Source organism: Leptonychotes weddellii, chromosome 9, assembly GCF_054177405.1.
Source record: "Leptonychotes weddellii isolate Sample4059 chromosome 9, ASM5417740v2, whole genome shotgun sequence".
Classification (NCBI taxonomy): domain Eukaryota; kingdom Metazoa; phylum Chordata; class Mammalia; order Carnivora; family Phocidae; genus Leptonychotes; species Leptonychotes weddellii.
In genome coordinates this window covers 109,405,991-109,422,731 of record NC_138377.1, presented here as the reverse complement: position 1 = coordinate 109,422,731, position 16,741 = coordinate 109,405,991, and the positions used below count along the sequence as shown (strand labels likewise).

Below are 16,741 nucleotides of genomic sequence, written 5' to 3'. Positions count from 1 at the left end.
CAACATATGTTGAATGCTGTTGGTTTTGTTATTACAGCATCTTCACATTATCTATTCAGAGTAATTTCTCATCTGACTAGCTATTGATAATGTTTTTGTTTTGATTCCTTTTAGTTTATCGTCGCATCGTAGAATCAGATGTAGGAGATTCTTTCTATATTAGAACCCATTTTGAATATGAAAAGGAATCTCCCTATGGGCTTAGTTTTAACAAAGGAGAAGTGTTCCGTGTTGTGGATACCTTGTACAATGGGAAACTAGGCTCTTGGCTCGCTATTCGAATTGGCAAAAATCATAAAGAAGTAGAACGAGGCATCATCCCTAATAAGAACAGGTATGAATGTTTAGATACCTCATAGAATAAGTTAAGTAAATGATGATGGAAGACTTGAATCCCACTGGGAAATTTTGGCAATGTAAAGAATCAGTTTTCATTGAATTCACTCTATGACTGACTTAGTTGTACAAACTCATTTTATTTTATTTTATTTTGTTTTTTTGTTATTTCTTTATTTATTTTAAGTAGGCTCCACGCTCAGTGTGGAGACCAGTGTGGGGCTTGAACTCACGACCCTGAGATCAAGATATGAACTGAGATCAAGAGTCAGATGCTTAACCCACTGAGCCCCCCAGATGCTCCAAAACTTCTTTATCTTAGTTTAGCCATTAAGATTTAAACTGCATGTAAAATTCTCTCCAGTATTTTGACATTTTGTTTCATCTATGGATCTTTTTCCATTTTGTTTTTTTAAATATATTTATCCATCTGTCTGTATTCTATCTTGTCCAGGGCTGAGCAGTTAGCCAGTGTACAGTACACACTTCCGAAAACAGCTGGGGGAGACCGTGCTGACTTCTGGAGATTCCGGGGTCTTCGCAGTTCCAAGAGAAATCTTCGAAAGAGCAGAGAGGATTTGTCAGCTCAGCCAGTTCAAACAAAGTTTCCAGCCTATGAAAGAGTTGTTCTTCGAGAAGGTAGTTTATTTTTTATAGATTAACCTTAATACCATTTAATGTCAATGTGCTTAAGAAAGAAAAAGTATAAACTATGTTATTTTTTCTTTGACTTTCTCCCCAGCTGGGTTTCTGAGGCCTGTAACTATCTTTGGACCCATAGCTGATGTTGCCAGAGAAAAGCTGGCAAGAGAGGAACCAGATATTTATCAGATTGCAAGTAAGTGGCCTTAAGACAGACTTAGATGAGGTTGAAGGTATTACCTTATTTGGTACTCCTCTAAAGGATGGGTCTGATCCATTCGCTTAATGGAAATAAAACTTTCTGTAAGTGAAAATTTGCAGTTTACCCAGTTTATTTAATTTGGAGGGAAATTTGATTGTGTCCTTGTTCTGTTAATTCCCTTTAATAATAAAAAGAATCACCATTTATGAAGTTGTGGGCGTCATATGAAAATTGTACAACAATCTTGTTTAATCCTGACAATATCACCATGGGGTAAATATTAATTTGTGTATCCATGCTGAAGTTGAGCAACTTAAGTCTTAGGGTGGTGGGGACCATCACCAACCAACCTCTTTACTCTAAACTTTCCTGATGACACCCAGCTAATGAGTGACAAAACTCAACTTTGAACCCAACCCTTCCTGGCTTCAGTCCAGTGCTTTCAGTCATTGAGCTAACAGAGACAAGTATATAAAAAGGGTAATAAAAGCATGGTTCATGCCATCAGTTATTATTGTAGGCATTTTTAGTAAGTTAGTGTTAAATATAAATATTGAAGATACAGTGCTTTAAATGCCTAACAGATTTTGCTTACAGATTCTTTTATTTAATTAGTTTAACTGTTGTGGTACTTTAAATATACAGACTTAGTTATGACCACTTTGGCTTGCTGTAAGCTATATATAAAAACGTAAACTTTTTTTCCTCTAATTATAGAAATATTCACTATTTGGAAAGCTTAGAAAATTAATTTGACATATATCATCATCATCCTAAATTTTATCCTATTGTATTTTCTTCCACCCTACTACTGTTTGTAAGCAGACTTTTGTGTGGAACTTTATTCTCTTTTCCTTTTTAATAGATACCACCTTATTTTTTTTTATTATCCATCCTGCAACCAAATTTTGGTTGATTAGTTTTCTGTTGTTTATACAAAGTTGGTTTCAAGTTTATATTTTACTTTTATACAGGATGCAGAAATCTGTCCCTGTTTTATTTGCTTATTTCTGCTCTACTTTGTTTCCCAAAGGATTTATTTCCTCAGGAATATAGCTTTTCCCATATTTATGATAATTTTCTTAGAATTCCCAAATACAGGCAGGAATAAGCTACGGAACATGAGCATTTTCTAGTTACTGCTGTGTATGATGGCTGTTGCCTTCCGAAGGGTTGTGCCTACATTTGTAGTTGTCGTTCTTACCGTCACTAGATGAGACCTGCATTAATACTTTTAAAGAATCAGAGCAGTGCCTTTTTTTATTATATTGCTTTTCACTTAGGTTGTTGGTGAAGTTGAATGAGGATATTTATGAAACTGAGAAGATTTGCAGACAAATGATAGTAAAATTTGAGCAAGTTTAGGAAGTTTATTTCTGATTCCCCATTCAGTTTGTTAGTTTTTTCAGAAGAGGTTTTTTTGGGTCATCGTTTGTAGCTAACATTTGGCCTAAAGAAGTTGGTGGTGACCCCACCCATAACCAAACTTAGCGTTTATAAATTCAGGAAGAGTAAGTGTGAAGACTTACAAAGCTCTGTGTGAGGGAGTAATTGATTGCTTTAATTTAGTTTATTCTATACTTCAGCCAGCCTCTTAAAAAGGATTCAGGTAGCTTAGTTATGTATCCTCTCGGAGTCCAATGAGAGTCTTTTTTGTTAAAGAATTAGTAGCATTTTCTCCAACCAAAACTCCCAGTTGATCTCTTTGTTTAATTCTCTGTTCACCAGATTTGAAATTTTGCCCTGTTTGCTCGTGGAGCTTTATCTTACGATAGTCTCATTCTCTCGAGTCATTCATCTTGTCCTTCAGTGGGACCTTTGTCCTTCCAGATCTCTGATTTTGTCTGAACTGAAACACCAGAGCTCCTCTTTGCCTTTCAAGCTTTCTTTGTGACCAGAGTCACAAACATTGCTGTGCCTTTTTAGTGGGGAACTTTGTGTAAATTGGGCCCCTGAGATTTTTGGTTAGTAACTGGCTCAAGCTGCACTTGGCATTTTATATACCAGTAGGGAGGGACAGGTTGCCAGTGTGAAACCACAGGCTGTCTCAGTTACAAATTAACAGCCTTCTCTGCTCCCAGGTTCCAAAAAGGCCTCTAACCCAGAACTCCCCAGCCAGTCTGCTACAGCATTGTTGCTGATGGGTTGTGGACCTGCCCAGGTATTGATTTCGTCAGCCCCCAGTGGCTGGATGGGGCTCCACCCAGAAGAGGCCTCCTAAGTTAATCTCTGTTGGCCGTACAAATAATGTCATTTTCTCTGCATGTTACAATGTGTAAAACATTTGGAAATAGTGCCATGCCAACCCATCCTAGAGCATTAGGCAAAAGGAAAAAAAGTGTGTCCATTCATACATATTTTTACATCTTTTTTTAATGTCTTTTTCCAGAACATAGTTAGAAAATTTTTGGAAAACATAAAAAACATGTATATTAAAACTCACATTATTTCAAGTTTAAATATTTTATTTATACCAAAATAGAATTGATAATTTTGTTTTCCTTTAATGGAAGCAAGCTCATCAATATTATTTTAAAATTTACCTTTTTTTTTTTTTAAGATTTTATTTATTTATTTGACAGAGACACAGCAAGAGAGGGAACACAAGAAGTGGGAGAGGGAGAAGCAGGCTTCCCACTGAGCAGGGAGCCTGATGTGGAGCTCAATCCCAGGACCCTGGGATCACGACCTGAGCCGAAGGCAGATGCTTAACGACTGAGCCACCCAGGCGCCCCTAAATTTACTTTTTAATATCTCATTTTCAATCGAAAGAATTGTCATGTTTGACAATTTTTCTTGACCAAATGACAGTCTTAAATAATTTTTACTCCTTTCACTTACAGATTATTGTAGATTATTAATTTTGATCTTTCTAACATATTGCAGCAAAGTATTACTTGATTGCTGAGGTTTTTTGGCACCTCATTGAATACTGCTCTTGAAGCGAGTGCCTTACTTGCCTTCTCTAATCCCAGAATTGTTGGGAAGTGTTAATCTAACCCAGTGGCACTCATTCAGGGGCAGTTCTGCCTCACTGAGGATACTGGCCACTCCTGGAGACATTTTTATTGGTCATAATGTGGACAAGAGACATGTAGCAGGAGGTGGCCAGAAATGCTGCTGAACAGGCCCTAGCACAGGACAGCCCCTATAACTAAGTATTACAGAGCCCAGCATGTGGTAGTGCCCAGTAGTTGAGAAACTGGTCTAACCAATACACATTTGATGTTTTGTTTTTGTCCTCTGATGTCATGAATAGAAAGCGAACCACGAGATGCTGGAACTGACCAACGTAGCTCTGGCATTATTCGCCTTCATACAATAAAGCAAATAATAGATCAGGTACGTTATTAAAAATTGACCTATTTCATTATAATCTGTGAATGTTGTATTTTTGAGTGGGATGGAGTTTAGTTAATTTGGAAGTAGTAAAGTAGCTTTTCTAAAAGTATTACTGGTCTACCATAAGAAGATTAAGCCCCCCTACTGAAGGGCATTCCAGTAACTTTCAAGGAAACAGTATTACATGCATCAAAAGATATTTATATGCATAGGGGATATATTGTTGACTCTACAGGATCACATCAGGAACATTAAATTCGTACACTCTTTTTCACTTTACAGAACACAGATAATACTGTCAACTTGCAAGTATTGGGGCTATCTTAAAGTGAGCTGGTGAAGTTTTTTTTTTAAATTGGGCCAGAAATTGTATTGAATTCTGATTACAAATTTTTCTAACATACTCTTGAGACATTTTGGAGCCCGATTAAAGGTCCATTACCATTGGAATGTAGTCTAGGCTGTGACTTTTCTTTTCCTCCTTTCAAAGGACTTTTTTTTTTTTTTTGGCTCTTATTTATTTATTTATTTTTTTAGTAACATATAATGTATTATTTGTTTCAGGGGTATAGGTCTGTGATTCATCAGTCTTAAACAGTGCTCACCATAGCACATACCCTCCCCAATGTCCATCACCCATAGGCTGTGACTTTTTTTTGAAGGTGATGATTCTTAATTAACAGTATCTTGTGTCCTTGTTTGTTTTGTGTGTGTGTGTGTGTGTGCCTCCAGGACAAACATGCTTTATTAGATGTAACACCAAATGCAGTTGATCGTCTGAATTATGCCCAGTGGTATCCAATTGTAGTATTCCTTAACCCTGATTCTAAGCAAGGTGTGAAAACTATGAGGATGAGGTTATGTCCAGAATCTCGGAAGAGTGCCAGGAAATTATATGAAAGGTCTCATAAACTTCGTAAAAATAATCACCATCTTTTTACAAGTGAGTATATTAAAGGCCTTCATGTAATTTAAAATATCTAGGCAACAATATGTAGACAAAAGTATTGTGTTCAAATGCTAAAAGCTATATATAACCTTTGCCTTGGAAAGCTTCCTGTTACATGAACAGCTGCTGAGTCAAAGAAAATGTACACTGCCAAAATAGAAATTTCAAAGGTGTGTGTCCTCAGACATTCTCCTTCAAATAACTAAGAAATGATGATTGAGCTGATGCATTCAGGGTTGAATGAATTCTGGCTTTTGACAGTGTTCTAATTGTAAAACAATGTTGTTAATTTATTTATTTTCAGCTACAATTAACCTAAACTCAATGAATGATGGTTGGTATGGTGCATTGAAAGAAGCAATTCAGCAACAACAGAACCAGTTGGTATGGGTTTCTGAGGGAAAGGTAAGAAACTTCCTGTTACTTAACCCTTACAGTAGATGATATGACTAATCAGAGATGCCTTTGAGAGTTACCATTGTCTTCTGATTAGATCAGTACATTAGAGTAATTTGGAGAGAGTTTGCTTTTAAGTTTTTATAATTTGTATGTAGGGGTCATGAAAGTTGTTTTTGATAGTAAAAGTTTCCGAAATTTCCCCACCTATTGAATTACCACTTGAGTGGTGCTTTTCTCAGAGTTCTCAAATGCTAACTAAAAGAGCAAGAGTTCTGGCTCTGCCCCTGTCTGAGGAATGACTTAGAACCTGGCTTCATTTTTTTCCCTTCTCTGAAAGGAGAGTTGAGTGGGCTGGGTGGCTGGGTCCGTGTTCCCCAAAGTGCTGTCCTCTGCACATGAGATTCAGGACTTGGTCTGGAAGAAAAAGGAACTCTTAATGGCAAGTAATGGGTGGGGAATACTGTAGCCATAGCCCCCTGGGAGGGGCGGACAGCACAGTGAGGGGCAGCACTGTATCCACCAGCATAGGAAAGGCTTTGAGAAGTTGTAAGTAAAGAACCTATTTTATTACTTTGTTTACCTAGGGAATTTTTTTTTCCACTTAATACCTGTTCATATTGTTATAGCATACTAGATGCTGAACAGAGCAATACATCCTTTTTAGATACAAATTTTGATTTTCATATACATTCAAATGGCCAGCTTTAAAATAACTACTTTCTGTTGTCAGTCTTTCTGGTTTTATAGCAGTCTTTAATGGGAAAGGTCTGTTAATTTTATTGGGCAAGTTAATACAGCTGAAAGAAACTTTTGTTTTTAATATCTTTTACCTTCAGTACAATATTAATATGTTTTGGTTGCTAGAGAAGATTGAGAATATCTGTTTTGTTTTGTTTTACTATTTCCTTGTTGGCTTGGTTTTTGTTGTGTTTGGCCCCTGCATGGCTCCTACTTGCCTCTGCCTGGCTATGGCTACAGCTGCTCTAGCAGTGCATGCTGCATGCTTAGAACCACTGTGCCCTTTATCCAGAAAACACAACCTCTGCAAGAACAGATGTGAAAATGTTTACATCTAGAGGTCGTGTCTGGTCTGCTATTCCCACCTGTATTAATGTGTCAGAATCGTGGTTTTTTTCCTCAGTACCACTTTAGGGGATGGACTATGCATATGAGATCATCAGACCACTTTGAATAACTGGCATATCAGCTGGGACACTTGACAGACAAATCGAGGTAGAAAAAAACCACTGTATCACTTTATAGAAACACACTATTACTAATTTTCACTCATATGGCATTTGATACAAAGGATTGCAGTCCTCTCCATACTAATCTGTAAAAACACAATTCTGTTAGCAGCCTTTGTTAGGTAGAATGGTTAATAGCTTGCATTGGTGATTCCCGAAATGAAATTAGTTTATAAATGCACAAAGTATACTATCTGCCTACCTGAGGGTTTTTTTTTTTTTTTTTACCCACAAATCTTAATTTTCTATGCTTTCTTTTCGTGATACTATTGTGTGCTTCCTGTCTTTGCTTGGATTTTAAAATACAGGTCTAACTCCCCTAACTTATGTGAGGAAAAAACAGACTTATTAGAATAGATTGATGCATTTTGTAAATCAGAATAGGTTGTTACAGTTTATTTTTTTTTTTAATTTTTTTAAAGATTTTATTTATTTATTCATGAGAGACACAGAGAGAGAGGCAGAGGGAGAAGCAGGCTCCCAAAGAGCAGAGAGCCCGATGCGGGACTCGATCCCAGGACCCTGGGATCATGACCTGAGCCGAAGGCAGACGCTTAACCATCTGAGCCACCCAGGCGCCCTAGGTTGTTACAGTTTAAATCAAGCTTCATAGATCTCCTGCCCCTTCTATTCGAGTATATTTTATCATAATAGATTCTTAAACCAAAACCATTTCATTTCACGTTGACTTTCCTGAGCGAACTACTCTGGTCTAATTGCTGGAAAGAGTTCTTTTTTGCAAGATCTGACACAGTCTTACGTGTTCCTACTAAACCAAGAAAAGTCATCCTGAGACTTTCTTAACATGTAGGCATATGTCATATCTTGGTCAGCGCAACCCATGGTTCTTGCTCACTGTGCATTTCATACCACTGCAAAGGCTAGGTGGATTGGTGAGTTGCAAGTTAATTCTTCTCCAAGGACTTAAATATTTCCCTGGCTGGCTGCTGGGTTATAGTCTTCCAGAACCCTGGTGAGTTAAAGGTTAGAGTAGGTAGCAAAAAGACTTCTCTTCTGCAGCAGCCGTTATAGAGTTGAGAAGCCATTGAGATTTCGATGGGAGAGACTCTGCTGTAACATAGAGCAGAGCCCTGGAATTCTCACTTCCTGAGCCCAAGAGGTACTCTGTTGAAAACCAGAGCCCCTGGGACACCTCACATACCCTCGTCTTTCTTATCTGGAGGGCAGTACTCAGGGTCAGGCTCTTAAGAGAGCCAGGCATAGGACTGTGTGGAATGTTCCATTCAGGCAGCTCAGGCCTTATGTTTGTCCTTCAGTCTGTGCTTAAAATGGAAGAAGGATTGTCTGAATTCTGGATTCCAGATCCTTCAGCTCTCCTGCCCAACTGGGCACAGTGTCCAGGCAAGATCTTCAGGGACTGTTCTAATTAATCCAGGTACTAGTTTCAAACTAGTATCTAATGACAGCCTGTTGATGCAACTCCTTAGATTCCTTTCCCTCAAATGCTTCTCGTTTTCTTTCTGGTCTACTCAGAAGATAATGTAGACTAATAAAAACCAACTCAGATCTTAATTACTTAAAAAAGAGAAACATGATGGCATTTCTCCCTCACCATCCATTAGATACTACATCTGTGAAAAATAATAAAGACAATAATTCTTAATTTAATGAGGCAGCTGGCACTTAGGTGATGATGCTTTTCCATTGTGTTTTACAAAAACTTGAGGACCAAATATCAACTTTTTTAAAAGTAGTTTTCTTTATATATATATATATGTATATATATATGTATACATATATATATATAAATGTATGTAAGCTCTTACTCAACTTGAACTGTGGCATTTATTTTCATAGTTAACTCTTAAATGCGCTGTTCTGTCAGTGTGTCCTTGTTTCTGTGAGTTTGGTTTGGTAGCATTCTCCCTCTTCACCTTGCTTTGGGCTGATAAACTAGTGACTGATGAGGTTTTGTAAACCTGAGTGGTGTCAGGGTTCCTTCACTGACTTCTGGAGCTGAGCCTCAGAGTCCAGCTTTGTTGTGGCTGAGCAGCCACCATTTCGTTCTTCCAAGCCCTTCAGATCTCAAAGGGTGCTCTGTGTGTCTGCATGTGTGCTTGTACAGTCTTCTTGACCTTTCCTTGCCAGACGTTTCGAGAAATAGATGTGACTTCTCCTAAGAAAAATATCCTTTTCAATCTCCCTTGTAAAATAAAGGCCATCTCTTAAAGAACTACTGAATAAAATTTTTAATTTACTTTTATTTGACCCAGGCGGATGGTGCTACAAGTGATGACCTTGATTTGCATGATGATCGTCTGTCCTACCTGTCAGCCCCAGGTAGTGAATACTCAATGTATAGCACGGACAGTAGACACACTTCTGACTATGAAGACACAGATACAGAAGGCGGGGCCTACACTGATCAAGAACTAGATGAAACTCTTAATGATGAGGTTGGGACTCCACCGGAGTCTGCCATTACACGGTCCTCTGAGCCTGTAAGAGAGGACTCCTCTGGAATGCATCATGAAAACCAAACATATCCTCCTTATTCACCACAAGCGCAGCCACAACCAGTTCATAGAATAGACTCCCCTGGATTTAAAACAGCCTCTCAACAGGTAAGCAGCAAGCATTCAACGTTTTGTAGTTAGAGGTGCATTATTAAATTTTAGAATGTGGTCATTGAGTTGAAGAATATATTTTGTCCTTTCTTCAGATTAAGAATTAATCTTTCATTTCGATTTGAGAATACCAGGGACTTAATTCTAAACTTTGTGTGTTCGTCTTACACAGCAGTATACTGAATTTTTTTTTTTTAATTGAGGACGTGAGGTCATAGTTTTGTTATTCAGCACACTTAAAATGTATGTCTACCAACCCCTATAAATGGAAGTGGGAAGTTAGCAGTAAACAAGAACACTATATTTAAAATATTTTAAACACTTCGCAGAAAGCAGAAGCCTCATCTCCAGTCCCTTACCTTTCGCCTGAAACAAACCCAGCATCATCAACCTCTGCTGTTAACCATAATGTAACTTTAACTAATGTCAGACTGGAGGGGCCCACCCCAGTTCCTTCCACATCTTACTCACCACAAGCTGATTCTTTAAGAACACCAAGTACTGAGGCAGCTCACATAATGCTAAGAGATCAAGAACCATCCTTGCCGTCGCATGTAGATCCAGCAAAGGTACCCGTGCTGCAGTGTTTCCTCATTTGTCGCTCTCCATCAGTCGAGCACACGATCATTTTCGCTTTGCCCTTTAAGTGTTCCTTTGGCTTTTTTACTGTGGGCTTACACACCACAGTGCTTTCGAATCCGTACGAATCATTTCAGTTTTGTAGTTTGCATGGCTTCCAGTGGTATACTGATAATTTGAAAATAGGCCTTTTAATTGGCATTTGTGCTTCTGTTTTTATTATTTTTATTTTTTGGCTTTCAGTATTTTAGAATTCCTTGTCATAAGCATTTTTGTGTTTTGTAAATTATGGCGTCCATAAGTTTTCTTTATGATTTTTATTTTTGGTATCCAAATCAAGTGGAATCAGTAGTTCGGTGTATTGATTTTCTGCTAAATTTAATAATTATCTTTAACTCACTTTTCATTTAGAACATGCTGAAACATAAAAGCCCCCCTACCTGCATTATAAATTTTGAGCTTTCACTTAAACTAGCTTTCTCACTAATCTCTTTCTTATCTTGGTAATAAGTGGTAGAACATACCATTTTCACATATAAAATTCTATTTTCGTCTCTTAAGGTAGACTAGACTTGAAAACAAGCCTTTGTACTTACACATGAATTTTTTATACAGGTGTACAGAAAAGATCCCTATCCTGAGGAAATGATGAGACAGAATCATGTTTTGAAACAGCCGGCTGTTGGTCACCCAGGGCAGAGGCCAGACAAGGACCCTAATCTGAGTTATGAATCCCAGCCTCCATATGTAGAGAAACAAGCCAGCAGAGACCTCGAGCAGCCAACATACAGATATGACTCCTCAAGCTACACAGACCAGCGTTCTCGAAACTACGACCATCGTCTCTGCTACGAAGAGCGCGTTCCTACGTACGAGGAGCAGTGGTCATATTATGATGACAAACAGCCCTACCAGCCTCGACCTTCTTTTGATAATCAGCACCCTCGGGACCTTGACTCCAGACAACATCCTGAAGAGTCCTCAGAACGAGGCTATTACCCACGTTTTGAAGAGCCAGCCCCCCTGTCCTATGACAGCAGACCACGCTATGACCAGCCACCCAGAACCTCCACCCTACGACATGAAGAGCAGCCAACTCCTGGATATGACGTGCATAATAGATACAGACCAGAAGCACAGTCCTATTCTTCAGCAGGCCCGAAGGCGTCTGAACCCAAACAGTATTTTGACCAATACCCACGAAGTTATGAGCAAGTACCATCACAAGGATTTACCTCTAAAGCAGGCCACTATGAGCCTCTCCATGGTGCTGCAGTTGTCCCTCCTCTAATACCCGCATCTCAACACAAGCCAGAAGTTCTGCCTTCAAATACCAAACCACTGCCTCCAACCCCAACTCTGACTGAAGAGGAGGAAGATCCAGCAATGAAACCCCAGTCTGTGCTCACTAGAGTTAAAATGTTTGAAAACAAAAGATCTGCATCATTGGAGAGCAAGAAGGATGAAAACCACACTGCTGGTTTTAAGGTAAGCATGTAACCATGCCTTTCCTGCCTTGGCTGCATGGGCACATTCAGCGAAGGAGCAGTTTGGAATGTTTCCCAGCTCCCCCTCCCCTGCTTAAATGAAGCTCTCTTGTAATTCTCTGTTCTTGGGGCATGTTTTTGTTCTGTTTTGCAGCCTCCAGAGGGAGCATCTAAACCTCCAGGTGCTCCCATCATTGGTCCTAAAGCTACTCCTCAGAATCAGTTCAGTGAACATGACAAAACACTGTACAGGTGGGTATGCGTTGTGGTGTTTGGGGCCTGGAACTGACCAGGAATCTGACCCTTTCAGTCAGTGATGGAGCCTCTTACTACGTCAGTAGAGGAGAGGAAGGAAAAGGGAGAGGGTCTTGTTTGTCCTTAAATGAAAACTACCAGCCTTTCTAATTAAGACAGTGGCCCTAGAAAGAAAAATAAAGGTCTTGATTATGTCTTCTGTAACAGATCTTTGGTATGCCTTTAGTAATCAAGTCTTTCAAAAAGATATTTTTCTAGCAAGTGATTAAAATAAAAATGTTAAAGCCCTTCATTTGTATTACGTTCTTTAGTTTTAGACGTGTTTTTAGACACACGAACTCTAATCTAGTGAGCACAGACTGGGGTTTCATTGCTGGATCTAGCTCTTAAGTTTCTAGGGGTAAGGAAACAGACTCAGTTTGGCTAAAATAACAAAAATTAATCATTTAGTGAGCACGTGCCATATGCTTGCCATTGCTCTATACACTTCAGTGCAGTGTGGGTAGATGGTCGTCCTTTCCCCCATTTTAAAGAGATGCACTGAGGCTGAGAGGAGTTGAAGTACAGTACAGATGCACTGTAGCTTACAGGACTTGGTGGAGCTGGGAGAGAAACCTGGCTAGCAGCTCTCCTAGCAGGGTCCTTGTCACACTGCGAGTAAGTGAGAGACTGGGTTTGAATACAGTTTTTCTGCCTAACTCATGCTTGTAATAAAGAGGAACTACTATCCAACATACAGATTTTCCTCTTAATGATGTCTAGAGCTTTTCATGAAAACGTAAACTACTGCGGGTCTCCTTTAGCCAGTATCTTTAGCAAATGAGCTATTTTACATAAAATAAACTTAATTATTGAAAGTTTAGCCCCCTTTTTGGTGTGAAACCTATTTATTTTTGAGGCAAGGTTTCTAAATTTCACTAAGCAGAGCATACATAACAGCGTATAGACAGTCCCCAACTTCCAGTGATGTGACTTATGATTGTTCAACTTTACATGGGCGTGAAAGCAATACGCATTCAGTAGAAAGCGTACTTTTTGAATTTTGATTTTTTTCCCCCATATATGATACAGTACCTCTCCTGGTGCTGGGCAGTGGCAGGGGCAGCTCCCAGTCAACCACACAATCAGGGTAGATGACTAGCACACTTAAAACCATTCTATAGCCATACAACCATTCTGTTTTTCATTTTCATTATAGTATTCAATGAATTACATGCGATACCACTTTATTATAAAATAGGCTTTGTGTTAGATGATTTTGCCCAACTGTAGGCTAAAGTATGTGTTCTGAACACACTTAAGGTAGGCTAGGCTAAGCTATGGTGTTTGGTAAATTAGGTATATTAAGTGCATTTTTGCCTTATCGATATTTCACCTTTCTCTGGATGTATCGGGATGTAATCCCATTGTAAATTGAAGAAGATCTCTATTAATTTGCTTAACAACTTAATTTCTTCCCCACTGCTTCCTGTGCCCTCTAGAACTTTGGACTATATAGATTCATTTCCTTATATGAGAATCATTTATCGATCGTGGATTAAAGTTCTTAAATTCTCTCAGTTATTACTTGTTGCTAAAATTGGTGTATGTACTTTGGGAAGTTCTCCACTGTCTTAGTTATATGTTCCCTTTTCTCTTTCTAATTAACTGCTTCTAACCTGCCATGAGGCTCTAGCCAAATCATTATCAAGCTTATTAGATTGTGTTAAAGGCCTCATGAGCCAGAAGAGGGCTGCTTTCTGAGTATAATGAATGAAGGCATGAGATTTGAAATGCCCATTTTGACTATTGGACTGCTCAGCTTGATCTGAGTAATCACAGTAATGAAAGGTCAAGATAAAATATTTATATATTCATTTTCTTTGTAAAATTAACATCTAAAAAGTTGTTCCATTTTTCATTCATTGTCAGGATCCCAGAACCTCAAAAACCTCAGATGAAGCCACCTGAAGATATTGTTCGGTCTAATCATTACGATCCTGAGGAGGATGAAGAGTATTATCGAAAACAACTGTCATACTTTGACCGAAGAAGTTTTGATAACAAGCCTTCTACACACATTCCTGCTGGCCATCTCTCAGAGCCTGCCAAGCCAGTTCATTCTCAGAATCAACCAAACTTTTCCAGTTACTCTTCGAAGTAAGTTATTTCACCAGGACTTACCTTTTAAAAATAGGAGACATAAAGGTTCAGTTGCATAAGGTAGAGTTAATCACATGAAATTCAGTATATTTGGAAGGAATGCAGCTAAGTCCATAATACATGATTTTTGTCACCTGCAGTCATTCAGCAGTGTGCATGGTTTCTAGCTCTAGTATGTATGTGTGTGTTTTGTTCTTAAACTCTGATACCAGATAACACAAAACTTTTGCCTTATGGAAGATACTAAAAGCAAAGTGTTTTCAGGTAAGGGAGTAAACTGTGAAGACCCTGAGTTTTAGGTGAATCATAAGTCTCCCCTCTGCACAACACACTTAATGCTGGTTCTTTTCCTTCTTTTCTGTTTTTGCTTTTTAAATATGAAAACAGCATGGCAGGGGGCAACATTATTTGAAGGAGGACAATAGAGTTTTGTGGGGGGTTTTTTGTTTTTTTGAAGGTGAGAAAGAGCTTATCTTTTTTTATTGTTGGAGCTTGAGGGGACTTGAAGGATTTCTGGTCCAGTTTTATTCATGAGGAAACCGAGGTCCAGTGAGGTGGCATGACAGGGGTAGAGCTTAAGACCTAGCGCCCAAGTTTCTTGACTCCTAGTTGTCTTTTCCCCATTCTGTGCTTCTCCCTTTTGTTGACTTACCTGTTGGGGATCTTGTTGATTTGTCTTTCTTTCTTGGGGTTTTTGTTGGTATACAGACGCACTGAGAGTGGGATATATAAACTCACATAGGCACAGGTGGGTTCATACTTCAGCAAAACAAACCCACAAGAATGAGAAACAGATGTGGATTTATTACAAGGAATTCGTTTACATCATTGTGGGACCTTGCCATAAGTTGTACGTTCACAGGACAGGAAGAGAAGAGGCAGAGCTGTTTGGGAATCTCTGAGTTCAGGGAAGGCCTAAGTTCTCTTTACAAGGGTCCATCCAGATCTCCATTTTGATTAAGTGAACTCAACTGATTAGAGGCATTACATCTGTAAATCCCTGTCACAGCAGCACCTACAGTAGTGTTTGAGCAAAAGATGGGGACTATAGTTCGGCCTACCCAAGCTGACACATCAAAAAGCCATCACAGATCATTCTTGTGTCGAAGTTCCAAAGCACCCAGGTATTTAGTGAATTAGATGCTTGGGATTATCTGGATTTAACTATTATTTGTTATTTACTATTGAGTGGAAATTTTTTTAGAATATTCTTTAAAACCTCTAATATTAAAAACCTAATTTTAATTACCACTCTATTCTTAGACATCATTTGGGGTGAAGTTTTCAAACCTTTTTTCCACTGTCATCCATTTAAATCTTTGTCTAGAGAAGAAAGCCATTTGTGAGAACTACAAATGCAAACCAGAGTGCTGCAGTGGGCGTTGTTAAATGCAAACAGTGTCCAGTGTTGTGAACCTCCCCTAACGCAGCACTAGAGAGGTGCCCGGTACATGTGGAGAGAGTGTCCAGACTCAGACAGTGAGCTGTAGTGAGCTCATTTAACACATTCATTCATTCATTCTTTTTTTTTTTTTACGATTTTGAGACAGCACGAGTATGGGGGAGGGGCAGAGGCAGAGGGTGAAGCCGACTCCGTGCTGAGCAAGGAGCCCAACAGAGCAGTGCATCATCCCAAGGACCCTGAGATGATGACCCGAGCTGAAGGCAGACGCTCAACCGACTGAGCCACCCAGGCGCCCCACATTCTTGTTAGAAGCAGGTCCAAGGGTGTAGTGTAAAGAGAGAGATTTTATTTTATTAATTTATCTTACTTTTTAAATTTTATTTGTGTACTTGGTAAACAGAATACAGCCTTAAAAGAATACATTTAGGTCTAAAAAGTAAAGTCTTTTCAGAGAATCAACTGACAAAGCATTTTTGGTTTTGCGTTAATTGGGTTTTTCTACAGAGAAGATTTAGTGACATTATTTGTGATGTATAATTTTCCGACAGGGTCTAGAACGCTGCCTAGTGTTTGGTGGGTGGGGACTCAGCGGCGCAGGGCACAGTGTACTTGGTGCGTCAGCTGCCCCCCTTTCCATTAATGCAGTTCTGGGAGGAACGAGTCTTAGCTGGTCCGAGGTTCCTCAAGCATATATTGCCTTTGACAGAAATAGATAACATCTGTCTTTGTGAATAGGCCTAGAACTCTTGAGTGTTTGGTTTCACTGTTTCCTGTTGTGCGTGTTATGGGAGTCGCAGAGTGTGACTTGAGATGGACACCAGTATACGTTCCCTCCTTTTGTGGCATAAAGTGAAAACTCTTCATAGCTGTGCTGCATTTCCCCATGTGGATATCTGGTGGGTAGAGCATTGGGAAGGGGAATAAGGAATAAGATGGGATGACAGAGAGGAGGTGTTTCTGTGTCTCCCCCTTCTAGTGCTGTTGTACTCTTGTGCCCAATTAAGACAACTTTAACAACTGGAAAATAATTTAAAATATACGACCCTCTTTGTCCTGTATTTCAAAACCATTTGCTGTTTTTTTGTCACCAGTAGACTGCCTGCAGGCCTTTATTTTCTAAAGTAAAATATAGAAATAGCAAAGTTGTCTTCTTCCGGATAGTATGTGC

General features: G+C 39.1%; 1 protein-coding gene across 7 annotated transcripts in view; it reads left to right on the top strand.

Annotated features, from left to right (window-relative positions):
* The window catches only part of TJP1 (tight junction protein 1), a 231,952-nt gene that overhangs the window by 202,073 nt on the left and 13,138 nt on the right, over positions 1-16,741 (top strand). For 5 of the 7 annotated variants that reach the window (XM_081831540.1, XM_081831539.1, XM_081831538.1 and 2 more), the window contains 11 exons: positions 115-334; positions 791-975; positions 1,079-1,174; positions 4,440-4,522; positions 5,255-5,465; positions 5,776-5,876; positions 9,352-9,702; positions 10,035-10,274; positions 10,900-11,772; positions 11,926-12,023; positions 13,938-14,165. In XM_081831540.1, the coding sequence (XP_081687666.1) occupies positions 115-334; positions 791-975; positions 1,079-1,174; positions 4,440-4,522; positions 5,255-5,465; positions 5,776-5,876; positions 9,352-9,702; positions 10,035-10,274; positions 10,900-11,772; positions 11,926-12,023; positions 13,938-14,165 (2,686 nt within the window). The remainder of the gene's footprint in view (positions 1-114; positions 335-790; positions 976-1,078; positions 1,175-4,439; positions 4,523-5,254; positions 5,466-5,775; positions 5,877-9,351; positions 9,703-10,034; positions 10,275-10,899; positions 11,773-11,925; positions 12,024-13,937; positions 14,166-16,741) is intronic. The other 2 variants (XM_081831542.1, XM_081831541.1) reach the window with 1 other exon arrangement.